Below are 21,535 nucleotides of genomic sequence, written 5' to 3' on the forward strand. Positions count from 1 at the left end.
CAGCTATTTGAATACTTGGTCCCCAATTGCTGGCACTATTTGAGTAGGTTTAAGAGGTGTGGTCTTGCTGTTGAAAGTATCATTGGGGAAACAACTTTGCTGTTTCAAATCCACCCACTCTTTCCAGATGTTCAAGCATCAGACCTCAGCTTTTCCTCTAAGCTACTGTCTGCTGCTTGCTGCCATGCTTTGCAGCCATGGCAGAATCTTATTCTCTGGAACCAAATAACCCTTTCTGTTTGGAACTAGGCTAATCGAAGACTTTCTCAGATCATGATGAAGTACAAAGAGAACGCTACACCAATGTCCTTGCACAGAGGCAGAATTGACAGGGTTGTGGATGTGGCTGGAGCCAAGACCTCAAACAAGTTAAGGTTTCAGCTCCTGGGACCTGAATTTTCCTTCAGATGAGAACGAGATTATCAGTTCCAAAGCCATTGTGTTCTTGATTTCGTGATACACGTAAGAACCTTTGATGAACACTGCTTGATTAGCTTCCTGGGAGTTGCTTCCATTTTTCACCCTGAAAACTACATAAAAGATTTTAATAAACTTGCTTGGTATAAGCCTTCATCTTATGCATGGCCTGGTCACAACTTTCCTGTCTTCTTTATTATCTCTTTCCCAACCCTCCCTCTTAAAACCTTGTCACTGAAAAACTGACCTGCTGGTCCAGATCCCACTTCCTTCTATGAAGTCATAGTGCTTTATCACTGTAACAGAAAAGTTACTCATATAAACATCTTCCTCCCTTTCCCTCAGTATCGCCCTCCTCCTTCCCCAGATAAAGTCCTGACTCATTCCTCTTACTTTTCTATTGCTGTAATAGAACACCATGAGCAAGACATTTTATGAGATAGAAGGGTTTATTTGTGCATGTGATTTCAGAGGGCTAGAGTACATAATGTCAGAGCAGAGGAGGTAACCAAGGCAACTGAAAAGCCAGCTGAAAGCTCACAGTTTGAACCCTAAGCTGTTAGCCTCAAGAACAAACTCAAAATGCAAAAGTCTTCAAATTCTCAAAGCTTGCCTCCAATGACATACCTTCCTCAACAAGGTCTCAACTCCTCAGCCTTGCCCAGAAGCACCACCAACTGAGGACCAAGTATTCAGATGGCAGGATTACAGGGGACAGTTCAATCAAATCACCATAGTTACAAATACATTTTGCTGAGTGGACAGATTGTCAAACTTCCCTAAAACATTTATCTTTATATTCATAGATTAATGCTATCCTAGGCCTTAATTTAGAAAGCTTCTTTATCAAGTGAACAGTTGTTAATGTAGATTCATGCTTGGTCAGGTACTGAGAAAAATAGTGTTTGAGTACTCAGCATTACCTCTTCCAAAGTTCAGTACAGAACACTTAAAAGAAGATAAATCCATGTAAGAGTTCTACTATAAGAAGGTGGGCTGTTCTGTGGGCATGACATGGTTGTGACGCTCATGGTCACAGCATTTGTGACAGTCTGCATAGTTTTTACACAGTGCTGAGCCACTTAACATACAATCAAAGATGTATAGGGCCTCATCGGACTGCACAGTAACCAGGTGAGCTAATGTCAGTTTAGGGTTATGGTAGAGGTTTGGGTAGCAAGGAGAGACAAGAAATCATTGTCTTCAGTGATATAGTCACTAATTACTCATGTTCTAATGGAGAGTTGTACTGGTAGTTCTTGTTTGGTTGGTTGGTGTGGTTTATTTGTTGTTGTTATTGTTGTTGTTTTGTCAACTGAACACAATCTAGAGCTAAATAGAAGAAGTAACCGTATATTAAAAATGCTTCCATAGACTGGCCTATAGGAAAGCCTGTGTATAGGGCATTTTCTTTACTAGTGATTTATGTGGGAGGGCCCAGCTACTGTAGAGGGTGCCACCCCTGGGTTATTGAGATGTATAAAAAAGTAAGTTAACAAGCTAGTAAAGTAAGCCTGTCAGCAGCACTTCTCCATGGTTTCTGCTTCAGTTCCTGCCTCAGGCTCCTGCCTGGAGCTCCTCCCTCTACTTCCCTCAGTGATGGACAGTGACCTGAAATGCCTAAGATGAAATAAAGTCTTTCCTCTCCAAGGCACTTTAGAATGTTTTCATGGCAGTAGGAACTGCAACTAGAAAAACAGCGTCACACCTGTGCTCACATGAGTGAAGGTGGTTAAACTCAAGGTCATAAAGAAAAAAGAAAAAAAGAAAAAAGGAGACTTGCAAGTGGGATAGGCACTTGGTAGAATGAGAAGTTGATGGGATTGGGAGGAAAAGATTGGTTAGAGGGAATAATGCAACTAGACTGAATTATATGCATGTATGAAATTGCCAAAGAATCAATCAACTGAAAGAAAAAGGCATGTAACAGAGCTTGAACAGGAAAGGCTGACATGTAGTAACAACTCTCAAAACCCGGAGTATCTAAAATAAAAGCTGTAATTTTCTATATAAGTCATTATTGAGTGTCTTTTTTCCTGCTCTGATTTACTTTTTCCCCTGGAAGAATCTGTCTCTGCTACTATATAGCGATCTCTGGCCAATTTCTTTTTCTGGGAGACAGGAAGTAAGAATCTTCTTCAAGTGTCTACTTTACTAAGTATGGGAAATAGTCATCAAGAACATTTAAAACAGTGGTAGAATCTACCCAAAGAGTGAGGAAAACCAACTGGTATCCACTGCTCTTTGCAAATTCAAGAACCAAGAACTCACACAACAAAAGTTCTTTGAACCAGTATAATGACCCAGGCTCCAGAAGTTTTCTAGGCTGCACTGAATGTCTGCTCTATATCTGAAAACCACAATCTAGCCATTGCTCTTCCTAGAATAGTAAAGGGGAGTTAATTGCCAGGATCCAACAGCTCTGGCCTCCAGAGAGCAAAAGAGAGCTGAATTGCCAGGAGCTACCAGCTTTTGCCCCACCCACACACCCCCCCCCCCCAACTCCACACCTCCCTGCCTTCCTCAGTTTGCCTCTGGTGTTGAAGCTTCACCTTGCCTCCTATTCTATTTCCACTGTTATAATACCACATTTTATCTTTATATCTACCAGATGAAAAGTTACAAGTCACAAACTTCCAGAGAGTAAGGGAAATAGTCCCTCAATCTCCTAAGAGAAAACAAACTTAAGCATGAATTGACTTACAGCACAAAGATTTACATTCTTTTACAGTGTGGTATGGGTTGGTCTGATGCTACTTATATTCAAGTGCTAGATTCTATACCACAAGATCTGATTGGTCCAATTCAAGCAAATCCTCACTTATACCAGCTTTTGTTGTATAAACGTTGCCCCCAAAGTTACCCGTGATTGGTTAATAAAGAGGCCTACGGTATGTTGCTAGGCAGAAGAGAGGCAAGAGGCAGGCATGGCTTCAGTTCCTAGCTTGGGGTCTAAAGCAGGGACCAGGAGAAGTAAGAACAGAGAAGTTGACATGGGGTGGCATGGATCATGAACACATGGTCATGAGGGCTGACCTCTTGGAGTAAAAACACCCTAGGCAGAGCAGGACAAGTGATATCAGGTCTATTGACAGGGAAGCAGGCAAAATAGCATAGAGTGTTTTAGGGTTTATTATAAAGGTTTATGTTTTTTATTTGAGATTTAAGGTAGGGTAGAAACTCCCAACAATATTTACCTCAACAACGGTGCAATTTAGTTTCTTCTCAAATCGCAAAACTATTGTGGACCATAGAGCTTAAACATAAAAATCACTTCATATTTTTTTCTGGATGATCTAAAATGCAGAAGCTGTCAGCACTAACTTGCTTTGCCTCTATGGGAAGGAAACATTCTTATATCTAGTATATTTCTGTTTTAAACTGGGTATGTATATATCCTAAAACAGGCATGGTACAGCCCCAAATAAGATAGAATACCAGTCTAGAAACAAGCTAAAATGCTACATCTTTCTGGAGGTTTCATTATTACTGCAGAAGAAAACATAATATTTTATATCAAAACAACCCCGATATATTCACACAGTAAAATAAACAAGTACCATTTTTCTTAAAGATAAAAATTCAAGACTGTGAGGCTAGAGTAATGGCTCAGCAGGTAAGAGAACTGGCTGCTCTTCAAGCAGAACTGAGTTTGGTTCCCAGCACCCACATCAGGCAGCTTACAACTATTTGTAACTCCATCTCCTGGCAGATTCAATACCACCAGTCTCTGAAGACAGCTGCACCCAAAAAACAGATACAAACAATTTAAAACAAAATACATTTCTTTTTAAAGATCCTCAAAACATTAAAAAAAAATTCTCATTTACAATTCATAATTTGTGGTTTCCTGAAATTAACCAACTTGTCTGTAAATAGTATTTAATGAAATTTCTGAGAAATATAATAGGCACACTATGAGCTATTTTTTTCTTAAGATTTATTTATATGTCGGGCGTGGTGGTGCACGCCTTTAATCCCAGCACTCGGGATTTCTGAGTTCGAGGCCAGCCTGGTCTACAAAGTGAGCTCCAGGACAGCCAGGGCTAAAGGGCTATACAGTTAAACCCTGTCTCGAAAAACAAAAACCAAAACAAACAAACAAAAAGATTTATTTATTTATTTATTTATTTATTTATTTATTTATTTAATGTGCATACACTGTCACTGTCTTCCGACACACCAGACGAGAGCATCTGATCCCATTATAGATGGTTGTGAACCACTATGTGGTTGCTGGGAATTGAACTCACGACCTCTGGAAGAGCAGTCAGCGCTCTCTACCGCTGAGCCATCTCTCCAGTCCCACTATCAGCTTATTAAAGATGTGAACTTCATCCTTCCTTGTCATTTTCCCCAGAGATCTAAAATAAATGCTTACAATAGTATTCGGCATTTCTGGGGCATTCAAAAAAAAGTTCACTGAATGAATTTGCCTAAAATAAATTTCGTTGTGGGTTTTTGTTTTTTGTTTTTTTTAAAACCAAGTTTACACAGAAGAAAGGAAAAAAGAACAACTGTTTGAGGAAGTAGAGTGGCAGCAACCCAACTTACCAAAACAGTTTATTGCTGCCATGGCAACAATCAGGAGGCTCAACTCAGTGTGGTTCTTTTTCACTAGACCAACACAGGAAGGCAAACATCATCCTTATTAACCTCCCATTGGAAGGGCTTAGGACAGGTCTATCAGGTGACACTGATAGTTTAATAACCTCTGACAGCATTTGGAAAGATAATTATCCACTAGATATGTTAAGTCCTGGTTCATCAACCAACTCTAGAAAAGTCAACATAACCTGGAGAGCTTAAGTATCAAACATCTGCTGCTGAAATCTGATAAGGATAAAAGGGAATGGTCATACTCATACACAGTATCTCTCCCTATTTCGTTTTTTAAATCGCTAATTAAAAAGTAATAACTTGCAGACAAATGGATGGAACTTGAAAATATCATCCTGAGTGAGGTAACTCAGTCACAAAAAAAAAAAAAAAAAAAAAAAAAAAAAAAAACGCACATGTTATGCACTCATTAATATGTGGATATTAACTATCCCATATACAGTCACCAAACCCAGACACTATAGTAGATACTGGGAACTGCTTGCTGACAGGAGCCTGATATGGCCATCTCCTAAGAGGCTCTGGCAGAGCCTGACAAATACAGAGGAGGAAGCTTGCAATCAACTATGGAGAAGGGACTGAAGGAGCTGGGGGGGGGGGGGGGTTTGCAGCCCCATTGAGGGAGCAACAGTGTCAACAGGCCAGAACCCCCAGAGCTCCCAGGACTGGACCATCAATCAAAAAGTACACATAGAGGGACTCATGTCTCGGGCTGCATATGAAGCAGAGGATGGCCTTGTTGGACATCAGTGGGAGGAGAGGCCTTTGGGCCTAAAGGTGTGAGATTCTCTAGTGTAGGGGAATGCCAGGGCGGGAGGACAGGAGTGGGGGAGGGGGAGCACCCTCATAGAGGCGGGCGGGGGTGGGGGGTGGGGTGGGATACTGATTTTAGAAGGGAAGACAAGGAAAGGGGAAAACATTTGAAATGTAAATAAAGAAAATATCCAATAAAGAAAAGGAAAAAAAAAGAATAATAACTACATGTACTGGGAAGATGGCTTGAAGAAAAAGCATAGCCTACAGCAACAGTGTTCAGTTTTTTTCTACTTCCCTGGCTGAGACATTGAGGGGTTTGTTTGTTTTTCCCCGCGTGTATGCAAGGGATTTGTCCTCACACCCAGTTTTTCAACATAATGAGTCACTCAGCCTCCTTGCACAAAATTCCCTTACCGGAGGGAGAAGCTATGATGATGTAGCTTGTGCTGTGGAGCAATCCAAAGGAACCTGACGCCTCCCAGGGCCTTTCCTTTCTTGGAGACCAAGTCTCAGGTCCACAAACTCCCACTTAAAACGAAGTCTCTCAGGTCTATTAAGAACAGCCATAGCTCAATAAAATCGCAGCTAAATTCCAAACACAAAGGAGAAAAAACTTCCAGTGAAAAGCGGAAATGTAACGAAGGTGAGAGTGACGTTCTCACCCTAAAATCGCCCTTGTACTACTTTCGTTGTTAGTAACTAGGTAATAAGTTATGTTTCCTTATCTGTAAGGTCATGGTGTGATTGTGTCCTTTCATTTACTGAATAAAAGCGATTTTTTTTCAGCTTAGAAGACCTGAGATCAAATTTCTGTTTTTAATCAACTAAGCAAGTCATTTGATGCTTGTGAATTTAAATTTCTAGTATTCTTTCTCATTCAGTCCTAAACAGACAAACGTACTTCCTAAACTATCCTTAAAATAAAAAGAGTGACGTCGTGCACATCAATAAGTATGCGAATCCAGCAATGCTATAGCTTTCTTTCCGGCCTTAGCAAACACAACTACTATTATATTATAGGATGCCAAGCTAGCAAACTGCTGAGGGTAGCTTCTTAGTACGGCAGGGAAACAGCAGAAAAAGGTGACAGGTGAGGTCACTGTGAGCCACCCAGAGTGTGCCAGCTTCAGCTGCCGGAGGCTACAGGTGTCAACCACCACAAGCTTGCAGGAAACCCTGAACTCCTTCCCTACCGTAACTCCAGATCTCCTTCCCTTTTCTTTGCGGAGAAATCACCGCCAGTTGTCGAACAGAAAAGGCGACTCACAGATTGGGTTTTCCGTTTGCGAAGCGCACGCCTCCCGCGTTCGCCTGACCACGCACCTGGGAATGAGTTGGGCCTCGTCTCCGAGGCGCGCATGGAAGTCCCGCCACGCGGGGCTCGGGCTCTCCGGCTCTGCCACTTCCCAGGCGCCCTGGGCCTCCGCACTGTCCCGACCGAGCGCTCCGCGGAAGCCACGCGCGAACTCCGGGAAGGTGATGGCGCCATCGCGGTCCGTGTCGAGCCCCCTGAACACGGCCTCTGCTTCGGCCTCGGCCACGTGCAGCTCCGCGCACAACGCGCTGAACTCCGCACGCTCCAGGCGCCCGGAGCCGTTCGTGTCGTAGGTGGCGAAGACGGAGCGCAGCCGGGTCAGCTCCTCAGGGTCCGCGTCCGCCTCCATGGCGCCGCTGGCCACCGCGGGGCTCCGAGCTCCGGGGCTCGGCCAGTGGAGCAGGTCCGGCCGGTTCCGCCACCTGCCGCGGGCGGGGATGTCCGGGTGAGGCGGGGCGCAGGAGAGCCAGACGCTCGCCTCCAGCTGCAGCCGCCCGACTGCTGCCCTGAGCCACAGAGCGCCACTGGTCACCTTCCTGTGAGTAAGCTCCACCCTACCTTGGAGTAAAGACACAGGCTGGCTCCCAGACTTTCTTCTGCAACAGCTGGACCATCTCTCTGTTAAGCTTTGGGGACTTGCTGGAGGCACAAACACAGATCATAATGGCCTCTTATTCAAGTTCTCCTCTGCACCCCAGATACTGACCCTGCCTGCCTGAACATGGAGTGCAAACACACCCGCACCGACCAAAGGGGGAAAGTGAGTAGAGATAAGATTCCAAATTGGCTAAAGTTATTGGCCATGTATCCTCTCGTAATTCCAGACACATGGTAAGTCTGCCTATTCAAAAGATTCTGGTTTAAAAAAAAAAAAAAAGTACCAGAAGTCCATATTCTCTAATGCTATGTTCATTGTCATGTTGATCTCCCATATCCCTAAATAGAAACAGTCACTCCATGACTTCTTGACCTTAGAAAAAACAAATACCAAAATCACTTAGAGAAAGCATTCTTTTTCATTTTTGTACAGGAAAAAAAAATTTTTTAATCATGTTTTCCCCTGTCCCAACTTCTCCCATATTCTCCCCCCTCACCTCCCTCCCTACCCAACTTTATGTTCTCTCTCTCTCTCATCCTCTCTCTCTCTCTCTCTCTCTCTCTCTCTCTCTCTCAAAACAAACAAAACAAAATATCCAAACAAAAGAAAAAAGACCAAAACAACAACTCAAGCCCTGTGTCCTGGCCCAGAGCATGGTTGATATCCTCAGTGACATCCCATTGGAGAAAAACTTATTTTCCAGCAGCAGCAGCATATAGTTTCTTGATCAGTGGAAGGAGTTTGCACCTACTTCCGTTTTCACTTTATGATTTTTATTTTTCTGGTTTGAACATGTACAGATGTTGCCACAGTCCTGTTACTTCATAAAGGATATCACTACTCCTGCTGTGTGTGGAAGACACTTTTGCCTTGCAGTCACCCACTGCCACTAGCTCCCCAATGTTTAGAGCTTTATTTTATGTATTGCCATTTCTTTTCATTGTCTACTTTCTGACTGAGGCAGAAAAACAACAGCAACTGTCCTTACGGGTGTAAGTTTTAAGAAGAGAAAAACGGTAGGGTTGTGTTAGAATGGACTGGGATGTAATAGAATATATTTGATTGGCTACGTTAATTAGGTGAGCTAAATGGGGTTTTTGATTGCTGGACTTCGAACTTTTGGTAGTCAGACCTTTGTAATCAATCAGCTTCAGGACAAAGAGGTCGCCAAAAAAAGGAGTAGACCTTAGTAGCTAGGAATGTAATCTAATGATTTTTAGCAAGGCAGAGGGAATAGGTGAGAAGAGCAAGACCAGACAGAGCGATGTGGCCAGAGTCCGTTCACTGGGGTCATCTCAAAAGGTGACTGGGCCAAAGCAAAACTGAAACTCAGTAAGGTAAATTCCTTACTTTCTAAGTTTTCTAGCTTTGTCACAAGCTTTCTTAGTCTTCTACTCCTATAGTGCTGTGTCTAGTACCTGGAATTATAGTGGAATCATATATGATCCTGACATCTGAGCGGCCTCATTCCTCTATTTTTGCTACCTATAGTATGCAAAGCCTCTCTATTGATTTGGCTGTGACCCATATATGCAGATTTCTGCAGTGAAAATCCCATGAATTTTGGCATTTCTTACATCTACAAAATTTACCTTCACAGCTTCATACAGTGGCCTTCAAGAGCCTGCTTACAGTCAAGCTAACTCTGCCATGTACTGCCTAGTCTCAGACTCCAGAACCCCTTCAATCCTACATCGTTCATGCCAGTCGAATATCTATAATGTGGGTGACACTACAAAGTTATAGGGCCAGCACTTAATAAAGCCTGGATCTCTTGGGCCATCCTTGTGTTGGCTTCTGCGTACCAACATTGAAAAATACTTCCTTAGGTGACTGCTTTGAACAAGGAAATCTTTCAGATTTTAGTTTCAGTTTAGGCTCTTAGGTGAGGCCTTTCTCTCAGGGAAAGAATCTTTCTCTCCCCCCTCCCCCACCCCCAGTGTAGAGCCCAGGCTTTCTCTTTTTGCTTTCAGTGATACTTTAATCTTCAATAAGACAGATGCTTTGTCTTCTGCACTCTCTTTTAAACTGGTGGTCATAAAACTTTCCTCCAAACTTCTCGTATTTCTTAGCTTTCTGCTCAAATTTGTTCTCTTACTGTAGACTTGGATGACAATGGTAAGCAATTACCAAGACATTATCAAACCACTAGTCTTTTACCTTTAAATTCTTCTTCAGTTAAGTGCTCAAGGAACAGGCAGAAGGCAGCCAGATCCTTGGCCAGAATATCACATAGATAGCTCCTAGCACAGCTCCTCATAGAATCTGTTTTCTTGGGAACCTCAGGAGATGGGAATCCACTGTCCGTGTGTCTCTTGATATTCTAGTCTTCTAACCTTTCATTACAATAGCCATGAAATTCTATGTACAGTATTCAAGGTCGTTTTATTCCAGTTCCAAATTCTCCCATATTCAACTCAAAAGCTATTTCAAAAGTCCAAAGAACTTGGTCAGCTTTATCACAGCAACAATACCAATTTTCTGTATTACTTGACTTTGCAGCTTGATTTTTGTGTGTGTTTTAATATTTACTCTCAGGAAGAACGTTCCTAGGGAATCTGGTTAGTTTCTGGTATTTCCTGAAGTCAATTTGAGTTGTTCACTCTCTGTCTTAAGCATCTTCCCTTCCCTAAGCATTGCAATGTTTGTATTTCAGAGGAAACCGGCACAGCATTGCCACAATGGAATGCAAAATCAATTTCAGGAAGGAGAGATTTATTATAGTTTACAAGTCCACAGGATACAAGCTATCAAGGTAAAGAAATTACTGCATTACAGCATTAGGCAGCTGTTTAGAATGCATTTGCAGTCATAAAGCAAAGACAAAAGAATATTTATGCTCGTTTTTCCCCCTTTTTTCCAGAAATGAGGGTTCAGCCTGTGGAATGGTAGCATCCCCATTTAAAATGAATCCTCCCACCTTATTTAATCTACATAATACCTCATAGACATAGCTGGAGTCTTGTCCCTTCTAGAATTAAGATCTTATCAAGTTGGGAATATTAACATCATACTCAGCATTTCAGATTTTTTTCTGAAGATGGATTGTTAATCACTGGGGTTTTTTGAATATTGGAATTGTAGAAGGGTCTGCCTGGTACATTCCTATTGAGAAAATACCATTAAGCATCAATCTCAATGCTGAATTTCAGAAATAGTTTTCCTACTTGAATGGTGCACTGAGTGTGGTCACACTCAAAGGGTTTGATGCTTCCTGAATGGTAGACTGGACATGGCCATACTCACAACTCTCTGGAGTCTAAGACCTACACAGCCCCATCTCAGCAACCTGACCCCTAACTGAATGTAGTGATGTGTGCTTTGAAGCCTAATACACCAGTGGGCTTTACCATTATTGCAATAAACTTTTTCATAAGCAGTAATTTCATGTACTTTCTTATTGATTCTAAAGATTAATTTTTTCCATGTAATGAAAAAATAATGACTAGATTGGACATAGCTTTACAGGTTTACACGTAAATTGATTAAACTGAATCTTTGTGTGCTCAGACTCATGAACTTAGACAGTAGTGGGTTTGTTTCGAAGACAGATGAGTTAATATTTCTGTACTGCTTAGGTTTAAGTATATTCTTAAAGATTGTTCAAGCAACTTTATTCATAATTATCACCCAGTATTTCTTAAGCCTTTTTTGACCTGCTCTTCTCATACCCTAGCCTTTTCGTTAGACATCAAGAAACACAGATATTAAAAACGTAATGCACAAACATTTTATTTCCACTAATGTTAACCTACTCCAGACAAGCTAGATGAGTTTCAGTTTTTGTTTGTTTGTTTGTTTCCTAGTAACATCGCCAATACACAGTCATTTTAAACAGTCGCCATTTCTTTGTACATAAGATCTTTGTCACCCATTTGGCAGGGTTCCGCTGGTTGGTTTTAGTACTTGCTTTCTCTAGTCACTTACCAAGCTTCTGTATCATGGAGAGGGGTGCTGGATGATTGCCAGCGTGTGCTTTTGGAAGACTGGCACTGGCTATTTCACATGCTATTTGACAGCATTCCAAGATAATAAGTCCCATGCACAGGTGTGTTTTAAAGGTCAACCTATGTCATTGTTGGTGCTGTTCCATAAATCAGAACAAGTCATGTAAGAACACCTACAAAATCATAGATGCTGAGGTAGGTGCTTATCTGTAGACTATTATCAGACAACAGCTCACATCAAGGACGCTGTGACAAGCACTAATATATACCCTCCATCTTGCCAAGCTGGCTTTCAGATCATTACACTGCCACAGCTGAATGGTCATTTTTAAGCACTTGTTATTCTGTTATTCACCAGCTCATGGTTCCAAATCATGTGGCAGTGTTGATCCTCCTGTCAATTTGGCACTACCTGGAAACAGTTTTTGACCTTTGTCTTCGTTCAAGAAAAGGAAAATGATACTGGAATCTAATAGATGGGCTAGCTATGCACCTGGACACTCTGTAATGCTCAGATTAAACATCAGAAAAGGATCTGGTGAAGATATCAAGAGTACAAAGGTTTAAAAGGCATCCTAACTCAAAGCATATTCCATTGTGTTCTAACTAGAGAGAACCAAGGGAATACTCTAATGGGTGTCCCAAGTCCTCAGCAACCTAGCACTATTGTATGAATGCAAATCTTTCTTCCTTTAGCCACATTTATCATATAAGTAATTAAATAGCTCTTTGTTAGGAGGATAAATATAAGCATAAATCTGGATTTTTCTTTCTCTCATCTAATGACACTATTTATCAATGCCAGTGAAATAGGATCTGGTTCCCACAGTTTCATTGCAATCTGTCACTTACAAGTTCCAGGCTTATCATTCTCCTCTCTCATATCATGTAACAGGCTGCAGGAACCTTTGGGACATCACTAGCAGTGCTCTGTGAGGAAAGCCAAGCAAGACACAGAAGTTGTTCTTTTACTATATTACAAACGAAAAGAGTGAGCCAGGAATTGGAGATAACACAGGAGCCTTTGACAGCCAGAGCCACCACTATGGTTTTTAGGGACAGCCTGCTCCGTGACTGTTTGAGAAGTTTGGAAATCAGATATAAACGTGGAACAAGATTCTTAAGGGTTTCCTTGGGGAGGAAGAGCTGTGCGATCTGAAATGCTGCAAACACAAATTTAGGAAACAGTTCTACTGAATCCTTTCTGGGATGAGATAAAACTATTAATATCTCCTAACTGTATTTAATTACGAAAGCCTTGAGTTTCAGGTTTGATGTGGTATTAATTTAAATAAATTCCTACAGAATAAATGTTCTTAAAAATATATTTTGTGAAGCTTCAGGTTAGTAAGAATAGGGACTCACAATAAATGATTCATTGTTGTACATTAGCCTGCTTTCCCATAACAGTAAGGAACACCAACCTGGCAACCTAAATGGGAAAAGCATTTAATGGAAATGCATTGTAATCACAGTATAGAGTTTCCATGAGGCACAAGAGCCTTCCTCCCACAATGACTTAATTCTTTACTTGCACTGGTTTAGAAAGACACAATAGGCCAATTAAGATGGAACTAAATATCCCACAAATGCCACAGCACTGAGAGATAATCCAGTAAGTCCAGTAATGCTTAGAAATAGATGTATTTCTATTGCATGAGCATTACTTCTCAAGAATATAGGCTCATGAATTGGCTTTCACAAGAAATAAAAGGAAAAATGTTGAAGATATACACAAAAGAATGCATTATGAAATATATGTATATATGAACAATGTATATTTATATTTTTAAATAAAATTTTATATATTAAATATAATGTATTTTAAATATATAACATATTTTATATATTTAATATGTTTGAAATACACACATGTAAAAACATATAATATATATTTAAAAGCATGAGATCATAATTTGACACTAATATACCTCTTACTGAAAATTATCAAATGTGAATATTGTATGACATTTGCTTCTGGTCTAGTTTTCAAATAAGGCATTAGATATCTTCTCCTTTTATGGCTTTTGTTTCTGTAATTAATATATAACATTGTGAGTATGTTAGCAATTACCAAACTTCAGTAAAACTCTTAGTATTTATAAAAACATGGCTGTGGGGTGTGGGGTGGTAAGATGGCTAAGCACGTAAAAGCACTTGTGCTGCAAACCTGACTATCAATGTTTGATCCTCAGATCGCACAGTGGAAGAAAAAAACTGAACTAGGTCCTGAAAGTTGTCCTCTGAACAGACACACACACACACACACACACACACACACACACACACACACACATACACACCCCACGTGAGTGTGTCCTATAGCCTATAGGCTTGTCTATCTCGGACAACACAAAAACACAATAAAATAATAATATGTTAAATAAAAGACAATTAATGATGCATATTTTTACAATGTTCCAAAGAGTTTAAATAACACTTTACATCTCAGCCACAGCACTCCCGGCACTCATGATTAGAAGGGAAGGAGGAGTGGTAGGTTCAAACTTTTGATGCCATTTTGTGATGGTATTCCAGAGTTCATTTCTCATGCTTCCCTGTGAGAAAAGGTTCAGCTAAGGCATATTGGTCTTCTCAGCTGAGTCAGAAGTTTGTCTTTCATTATGAATCATGAAACAGAGAGAGAGCGAGAAAGAGAGAGAGAGAGAGAGAGAGAGAGAGAGAGAGAGAGAGAGAGAGAGAGAGAGAGAGAAACTAATACACTGTACATGGACCTCATTTCACCTCTGTGATTTCATAGATTACGGAAAACTCAATTACCCTGCTGCCTTAGAAGAATGGAGGTATTATGTTAGAAGAAAGACATACAACTCAGACCCAAATGGCATGTGGTAACAGTGGACTCAGACTGACAGTTACAAGTGTAACTTCACTCCTACAACTGCAGCAGACCAGCAAACTAAATGTGTTTGGAAGAGGACATGGATACAAGAAGATGATGGAGTGCACACTGAGAACAATATGGTTTTGAATATGGCTCAGAAGGCCCTGGGTATTTCAATTTAAGTTTTGTGGTTAAATTTTTGCTGATTGATCTGAAACACATTTTGGTTTTGTTGATTTTTCTAGATATTGATTGAGGGGTTGATATGTTCTTACATTTAACTGTGCTAATCTGTGATCATGATGACCCATTTTGTTCATTAAAATATTATATATGCATATATAATATTTTTAACGTATCTGCATTTTTTTAAATTTTTTCCCATTTTTTATTAGGTATTTAGCATATTTACATTTCCAATGCTATACCAAAAGTCCCCCATACCCACCCACCCCCACTCCCCTACCAACCCACTCCCCCTTTTTGGCCCTGGCTTTCCCCTGTTCTGGGGCATATAAAGTTTGCTTGTCCAATGGGCCTCTCTTTCCAGTGATGGCCGACTAGGCCATCTTTTGATACATATGCAGCTAGAGTCAAGAGCTCCGGGGTACTGGTTAGTTCATAATGTTGTTCCACCTATAGGGTTGCAGATACCTTTAGCTCCTTGGGTTCTTTCTCTAGCTCCTCCATTGAGAGCCCTGTGATCCATCCATTAGCTGACTGTGAGCATCCACTTCTGTGTTTGCTAGGCCCCGGCATAGTCTCACAAGAGACAGCTACATCTGGGTCCTTTCAATAAAATCTTGCTAGTGTATGCAATGGTGTCAGCGTTTGGATGCTGATTATGGGGTGGATCCCTGGATATGGCAGTCTCTACATGGTCCATCCTTTCATCTCAGCTCCAAACTTTGTCTCTGTAACTCCTTCCATAGGTGTTTTGTTCCCAATTCTAAGGAGGGGCATAGTGTCCACACTTCAGTCTTCATTCTTCTTGAGTTTCATGTGTTTAGCAAATTGTATCTTATATCTTGGGAATCCTAGGTTTGGGGCTAATATCCACTTATCAGCGAGTACATATTGTGTGAGTTTCTTTGTGAATGTGTTACCTCACTCAGGATGATGCCCTCCAGGTCCATCCATTTGGCTAGAGATTTCATAAATTCAGTCTTTTTAATAGCTGAGTAGTACTCCATTGTGTAGATGTACCACATTTTCTGTATCCATTCCTCTGTTGAGGGGCATCTGGGTTCTTTCCAGCTTCTGGCTATTATAAATAAGGCTACTATGAACATAGTGGAGCATGTGTCCTTACCAGTTGGGGCATCTTCTGGATATATGCCCAGGAGAGGTATTGCTGGATCCTCCGGTAGTACTATGTCCAATTTTCTGAGGAACCGCCAGACTGATTTGCAGAGTGGTTGTACAAGCCTGCAATCCCAGCAACAATGGAGGAGTGTTCCTCTTTCTCCACATCCACGCCAGCATCTGCTGTCACCTGAATTTTTGATCTTAGCCATTCTGACTGGTGTGAGGTGGAATCTCAGGGTTGTTTTGATTTGTATTTCCCTGATGATTAAGGATGTTGACCATTTTTTCAGGTGCTTCTTTGCCATTCGGTATTCCTCAGGTGAGAATTCTTTGTTCAGTTCTGAGCCCCATTTTTTAATGGGGTTATTTGATTTTCTGAAGTCCACCTTCTTGAGTTCTTTATATATGTTGGATATTAGTCATCTATCTGATTTAGGATAGGTAAAGATCCTTTCCCAATCTGTTGGTGGTCTTTTTGTCTTATTGAGGGTGTCTTTTGCCTTGCAGAAACTTTGGAGTTTCATTGGGTCCCGTTTGTCAATTCTCGATCTTACAGCACAATCCATTGCTGTTCTGTTCAGGAATTTTTCCCCTGTGCCCATATCTTCAAGGCTTTTCCCCACTTTCTCCTCTATAAGGTTCAGTGTCTCTGGTTTTATGTGAAGTTCCTTGATCCACTTAGATTTGACCTTAGTACAAGGAGATAAGTATGGATCGATTCGCATTCTTCTACATGATAACAACCAGTTGTGCCAGCACCAATTGTTGAAAATGCTGTCTTTCTTCCACTGGATGGTTTTAGCTCCCTTGTCGAAGATCAAGTGACCATAGGTGTGTGGGTTAATTTCTGGGTCTTCAATTCTATTCCATTGGTCTACTTGTCTGTCTCTATACCAGTACCATGCAGTTTTTATCACAATTTATCTGTAGTAAAGGTTTAGGTCAGGCATGGTGATTCCACCAAAGGTTATTTTATCCTTGAGAAGACTTTTTGCAATCCTAGGTTTTTTGTTATTCCAGATGAATTTGCAAATTGCTCCTTCTAATTCGTTGAAGACTTGAGTTGGAATTTTGATGGGGATTGCATTGAATCTGTAGATTGCTTTTGGCAAGATAGCCATTTTTACAATATTGATCCTGCCAATCCATGAGCATGGGAGATCTTTCCATCTTCTGAGATCCTCTTTAATTTCTTTCTTCAGAGATTTGAAGTTTTTATCATACAGATCTTTCACCTCCTTAGTTAGAGTCACGCCAAGATATTTTATATTATTTGTGACTATTGAGAAGGGTGTTGTTTTCCTAATTAGTTTCTCAGCCTGTTTATTCTTTGTATAGAGAAAGGCCATTGACTTGTTTTAGTTTATTTTATATCCAACGACTTCACCGAAGCTGTTTATCAGGTTTATGAGTTCTCTGGTAGAATTTTTAGGGTCACTTATATATACTATCATATCATCTGCAAAAAGTGATATTTTGACTTCCTCTTTTCCAATTTGTATCCCCTTGATCTCCTTTTGTTGTCGAATTGCTCTGGCTAATACTTCAAGTACTATGTTGAAAAGGTAGGGAGAAAGTGGGCAGCCTTGTCTAGTCCCTGATTTTAGTGGGATTGCTTCCAGCTTCTCTCCATTTACTTTGATGTTGGCTACTGGTTTGCAGTAGCTTGCTTTTATCATGTTTAGATATGGGCCTTGAATTCCTGATCTTTCCAAAACTTTTATCATGAATGGGTGTTGAATCTTGTCAAATGCTTTTTCTGCATCTAACGAGATGATCATGTGGTTTTTGTCTTTGAGTTTGTTTATATAATGGATTACATTGATGGATTTTCGTATATTAAACCATCCCTGCATTCCTGGATTAAAACCTACTTGGTCAGGATGGATGATTGCTTTAATGTGTTCTTGGATTCGGTTAGCAAAAATTTTATTGAGGATTTTTGCATCGATATTCATAAGAGAAATTGGTCTGAAGTTCTCTATCTTTGTTGGATCTTTCTGTGGTTTAGGTATCAGAGTAATAGTGGCTTCATAAAATGAGTTGGGTAGAGTACCTTCAACTTCTATTTTGTGAAATAGTTTGTGCAGAACTGGAGTTAGATCTTCTTTGAAGGTCTGATAGAACTCTGCACAAAGCCTGTCTGGTCCTGGGCTTTTTTTGGCTGGGAGACTATTAATAACTGCTTCTATTTCTTTAGGTGATATGGGACTGTTTAGATGGTCAACTTGATCCTGACTCAACTTTGGTACCTGGTATCTGTCCAGAAATTTGTCCATTTCATCCAGGTTTTCCAGTTTTGTTGAGTATAACCTTTTGTAGAAGGATCTGATGGTGTTTTGGATTTCTTCAGGATCTGTTGTTATGTCTCCCTTTTCAGTTCTGATTTTGTTAATTAGGATTTTGTCCCTGTGCCCTTTAGTGAGTCTAGCTAAGGGTTTATCTATCTTGTTGATTTTCTCAAAGAACCAACTCCTCGTTTGGTTAATTCTTTGAATAGTTCTTCTTGTTTACACTTGGTTGATTTCACCCCTGAGTTTGATTATTTCCTGCCATCTACTCCTCTTGGGTGAAATTGCTTCCTTTTTCTCTAGAGCTTTTAGATGTGTTGTCAAGCTGCTAGTATGTGCTCTCTCCCGTTTCTTCTTGGAGGCACTCAGAGCTATGAGTTTCCCTCTTAGAAATGTTTTCATTGTGTCCCATAGGTTGGGTACGTTGTGGCGTCATTTTCATTAAATTCTAAAAAGTCTTTAAGTTCTTTCTTTATTCCTTCCTTGACCAAGGTATCATTGAGAAGAGTGTTATTCAGTTTCCACGTGAATGTTGGCTTTCCATTATTTATGTTGTTATTGAAGATCAGTCTTAGGCCATGGTGGTCTGATAGGATACATGGGACAATTTCAATATTTTTGTATCTGTTGAGGCCTGTTTTGTGACCAATTATATGGTCAATTTTGGAATAGGTCCCGTGAGGTGCTGAAAAGAAGGTATATCCTTTTGTTTTAGGATAAAATGTTCTGTAGATATCTGTCAGGTCCATTTGTTTCATAACTTCTGTTAGTTTCACTGTGTCCCTGTTTAGTTTCTGTTTCCACGATATGTCCATTGATGAAAGTGGTGTGTTGAAGTCTCCCACTATTATTGTGTGAGGTGCAATGTGTGCTTTCAGCTTTACTAAAGTGTCTTTAATGAATGTGGCTGCCCTTGCATTTGGAGTGTAGATAGTCAGAATTGAGTGTTCCTCTTGGAGGATTTTACCTTTGATGAGTATGAAGTGTCCCTCCTTGTCTTTTTTGATAACTTTGGGTTGGAAGTCGATTTTATCCGATATTAGAATGGCTACTCCAGCTTGTTGCTTCAGACCATTTGCTTGGAAAATTGTTTTCCAGCATTTCACTCTGAGGTAGTGTCTGTCTTTTTCCCTGAGATGGGTTTCCTGTAAGCAGCAGAATGTTGGGTCCTGTTTGTGTAGCCAGTCTGTTAGTCTATGTCTTTTTATTGGGGAATTGAGTCCATTGATATTAAGAGATATTAAGGAAAAGTAATTGTTGCTTCCTTTTATTTTTGTTGTTAGAGTTGACATTCTGTTCTTGTGGCTGTCTTCCTTTTGGTTTGTTGAGGGATTACTTTCTTGCTTGTTCTAGGGCATGATTTCCGTCCTTGTATTGCTTCTTTTCTGTTATTATCCTTTGAAGGGCTGGATTCGTGGAAAGATAATGTGTGAATTTGGTTTTGTCGTGGAATACTTTGGTTTCTCCATCTATGGTAATTGAGAGTTTACCGGGTATATTAGCCTGGGCTGGCATTTGTGTTCTCTTAGTGTCTGTATAACATCTGTCCAGGCTCTTCTGGCTTTCATAGTCTCTGGTGAAAAGTCTGGTGTAATTCTGATAGGCCTTCCTTTATATGTTACTTGACCTTTCTCCCTTACTGCTTTTAATATTCTATCTTTATTTAGTGCATTTGTTGTTCTGATTATTATGTGTCGCGAGGAATTTCTTTTCTGGTCCAGTCTATTTGGAGTTCTGTAGGCTTCTTGTATGTTCATGGGCATCTCTTTCTTTATGTTTGGGAAGTTTTCTTCTATTATTTTGTTGAAGATATTAGCTGGCCCTTTAAGTTGAAAATCTTCATTCTCATCAATTCCTATTATCCGTAGGTTTGGTCTTCTCATTGTGTCCTGGATTTCCTGGATGTTTTGAGTTAGGATCCTTTTGCATTTTGTATTTTCTTTGACTGTTGTGTCGATGTTCTCTATGGAATCTTCTGCACCTGAGATTCTCTCTTCCATTTCTTGTATTCTGTTGCTGATGCTCGCATCTATGGTTCCAGATCTCTTTCCTAGGGTTTCTATCTCCAGTGTTGCCTCGCTTTGGGTTTTCTTTACTGTGTCTACTTCCCTTTTTAGTTCTAGTATGGTTTTGTTCATTTCCATTACCTGTTTGGATGTGTTTTCCTGTTTTTCTTTAAGGACTTCTAACTGTTTGGTTGTGTTTTCCTGCTTTTCTTTAAGGGCCTGTAACTCTTTAGCAGTGCTCTCCTGTATTTCTTTAATTGAGTTATGAAAGTCCCTCTTGATGTCCTCTATCATCATCATGAGAAATGTTTTTAAATCTGAGTCTAGATTTTTGGTTGTGTTGGGGTGCCCAGGACTAGGTGGGGTGGGAGTGCTGCATTCTGATGATGGTGAGTGGTCTTGATTTCTGTTAGTAGGATTCTTATGTTTGCCTTTCGCCATCTGGTAATCTCTGAAGCTAGCTCTTATAGTTGTCTCTGTTAAGAGCTTGTTCTTCAGGTGACTCTGTTAGCCTCTATAAGCAGACCTGGGAGGGTAGCACTCTCCTTTTTTTCAGTGGGTAGAGTATTCTCTGCAGGAAAGCTCTCTTCTTGCAGGGAAGGTACCCAGATATCTGGTGTTCAAACCGGACTCCTGGCAGAAGTTGTGTTCCACTCACTAGAGATCTTAGGATCCCTTGTGGAATCCTGTGTGGGCCCTTGCGGGTTTCAGGCGACTCTGCTGGCAAGGTAGCCCGGGGCTCGAGTGGAGCGGAAGGGGCTTGTGCCCCAGGTCAGGCCCGGGTAGTCTGCTTCCCTATGTACTGCAGTCTCAGGTTCCTCGTGATTGGATTGGGGCCGGCGCTGTGTTCCACTCACCAGAGGTCTTAGGATTCCATGGGGAATCCTGTGTGGGCCCTTGCGGGTGTCAGGCAACTCCGCTGGCAAGGTAGCCCGGGACTTGAGTAAAGTATCTGCATTTTTATCTGGATGTCTCTTTTATACTGTCTCTGAACAGTAGCTAAGACACATTGCAAAGATTAATTCAATCAATTATTGCCTTTGCTGTCCAGAGGCTTTTCACTTTCATCAGGTCTCATTTGTCAGTTGTTGGCCCTTAATTCTATTTTAACTCCATCCCTCTCCCACCCCTTCCAGCTTCATGTTGTCTTCATCTTTGCCTCCTCCACCTTCTCTTCTTTCTCCTCCTCTTCCTCTTCCTTCTCCTTCTCCTTCTTTCTCCTTCTCCTTCTCTTTCTCCTTCTCCTTCTCCTTCTCCTCCTCTTCCTCCTCCTCCCCCTCCTCCTCCTCCTCCTTCTCCTTCTTTTTTCTTATAATCCTCCATATTCCTGGGTCTGGAACCATCCACTGAAGTGTGATTATCCTACCCAATAAGACAGTCTTAAAGAAAATTAACTTGCCCCTTTCAGCACTGAGCAGTTGCCAGTAGCTCC

General features: G+C 40.8%; 1 protein-coding gene and 1 long non-coding RNA gene across 4 annotated transcripts in view; one reads left to right on the top strand and one right to left on the bottom strand.

Moving 5' to 3' along the window:
* Window positions 1-7,699, bottom strand: part of Rasef (RAS and EF hand domain containing) — a 76,660-nt gene extending 68,961 nt beyond the window's left edge. Inside the window, exon 1 of one of the 2 annotated variants that reach the window (XM_006537926.4) lies at window positions 7,117-7,699. In XM_006537926.4, coding sequence (XP_006537989.1) covers window positions 7,117-7,457 — 341 coding nt within the window. In that variant the 5' untranslated portion in view covers window positions 7,458-7,699. Of the gene's footprint in view, window positions 1-6,986; window positions 7,066-7,116 lie in introns of those variants that run through there. The other variant, NM_001017427.1, reaches the window with a different exon arrangement.
* Window positions 7,700-7,706: 7 nt separating this feature from the next.
* On the top strand, window positions 7,707-14,841 carry Gm11240 (predicted gene 11240). 2 transcript variants are annotated; one of them, NR_046041.1, is made up of 3 exons: window positions 7,707-7,939; window positions 10,363-10,461; window positions 14,415-14,841. It is a non-coding gene; the product is annotated as a predicted gene 11240 (long non-coding RNA). The 2 variants fall into 2 exon arrangements; NR_046042.1 differs by having other exon boundaries at window positions 7,707-7,868.
* Window positions 14,842-21,535: the final 6,694 nt, after the last annotated feature.

The sequence above is a fragment of the Mus musculus genome, chromosome 4 (assembly GCF_000001635.26).
Source record: "Mus musculus strain C57BL/6J chromosome 4, GRCm38.p6 C57BL/6J".
In the NCBI taxonomy this organism is placed as follows: Eukaryota; Metazoa; Chordata; class Mammalia; order Rodentia; family Muridae; genus Mus; species Mus musculus.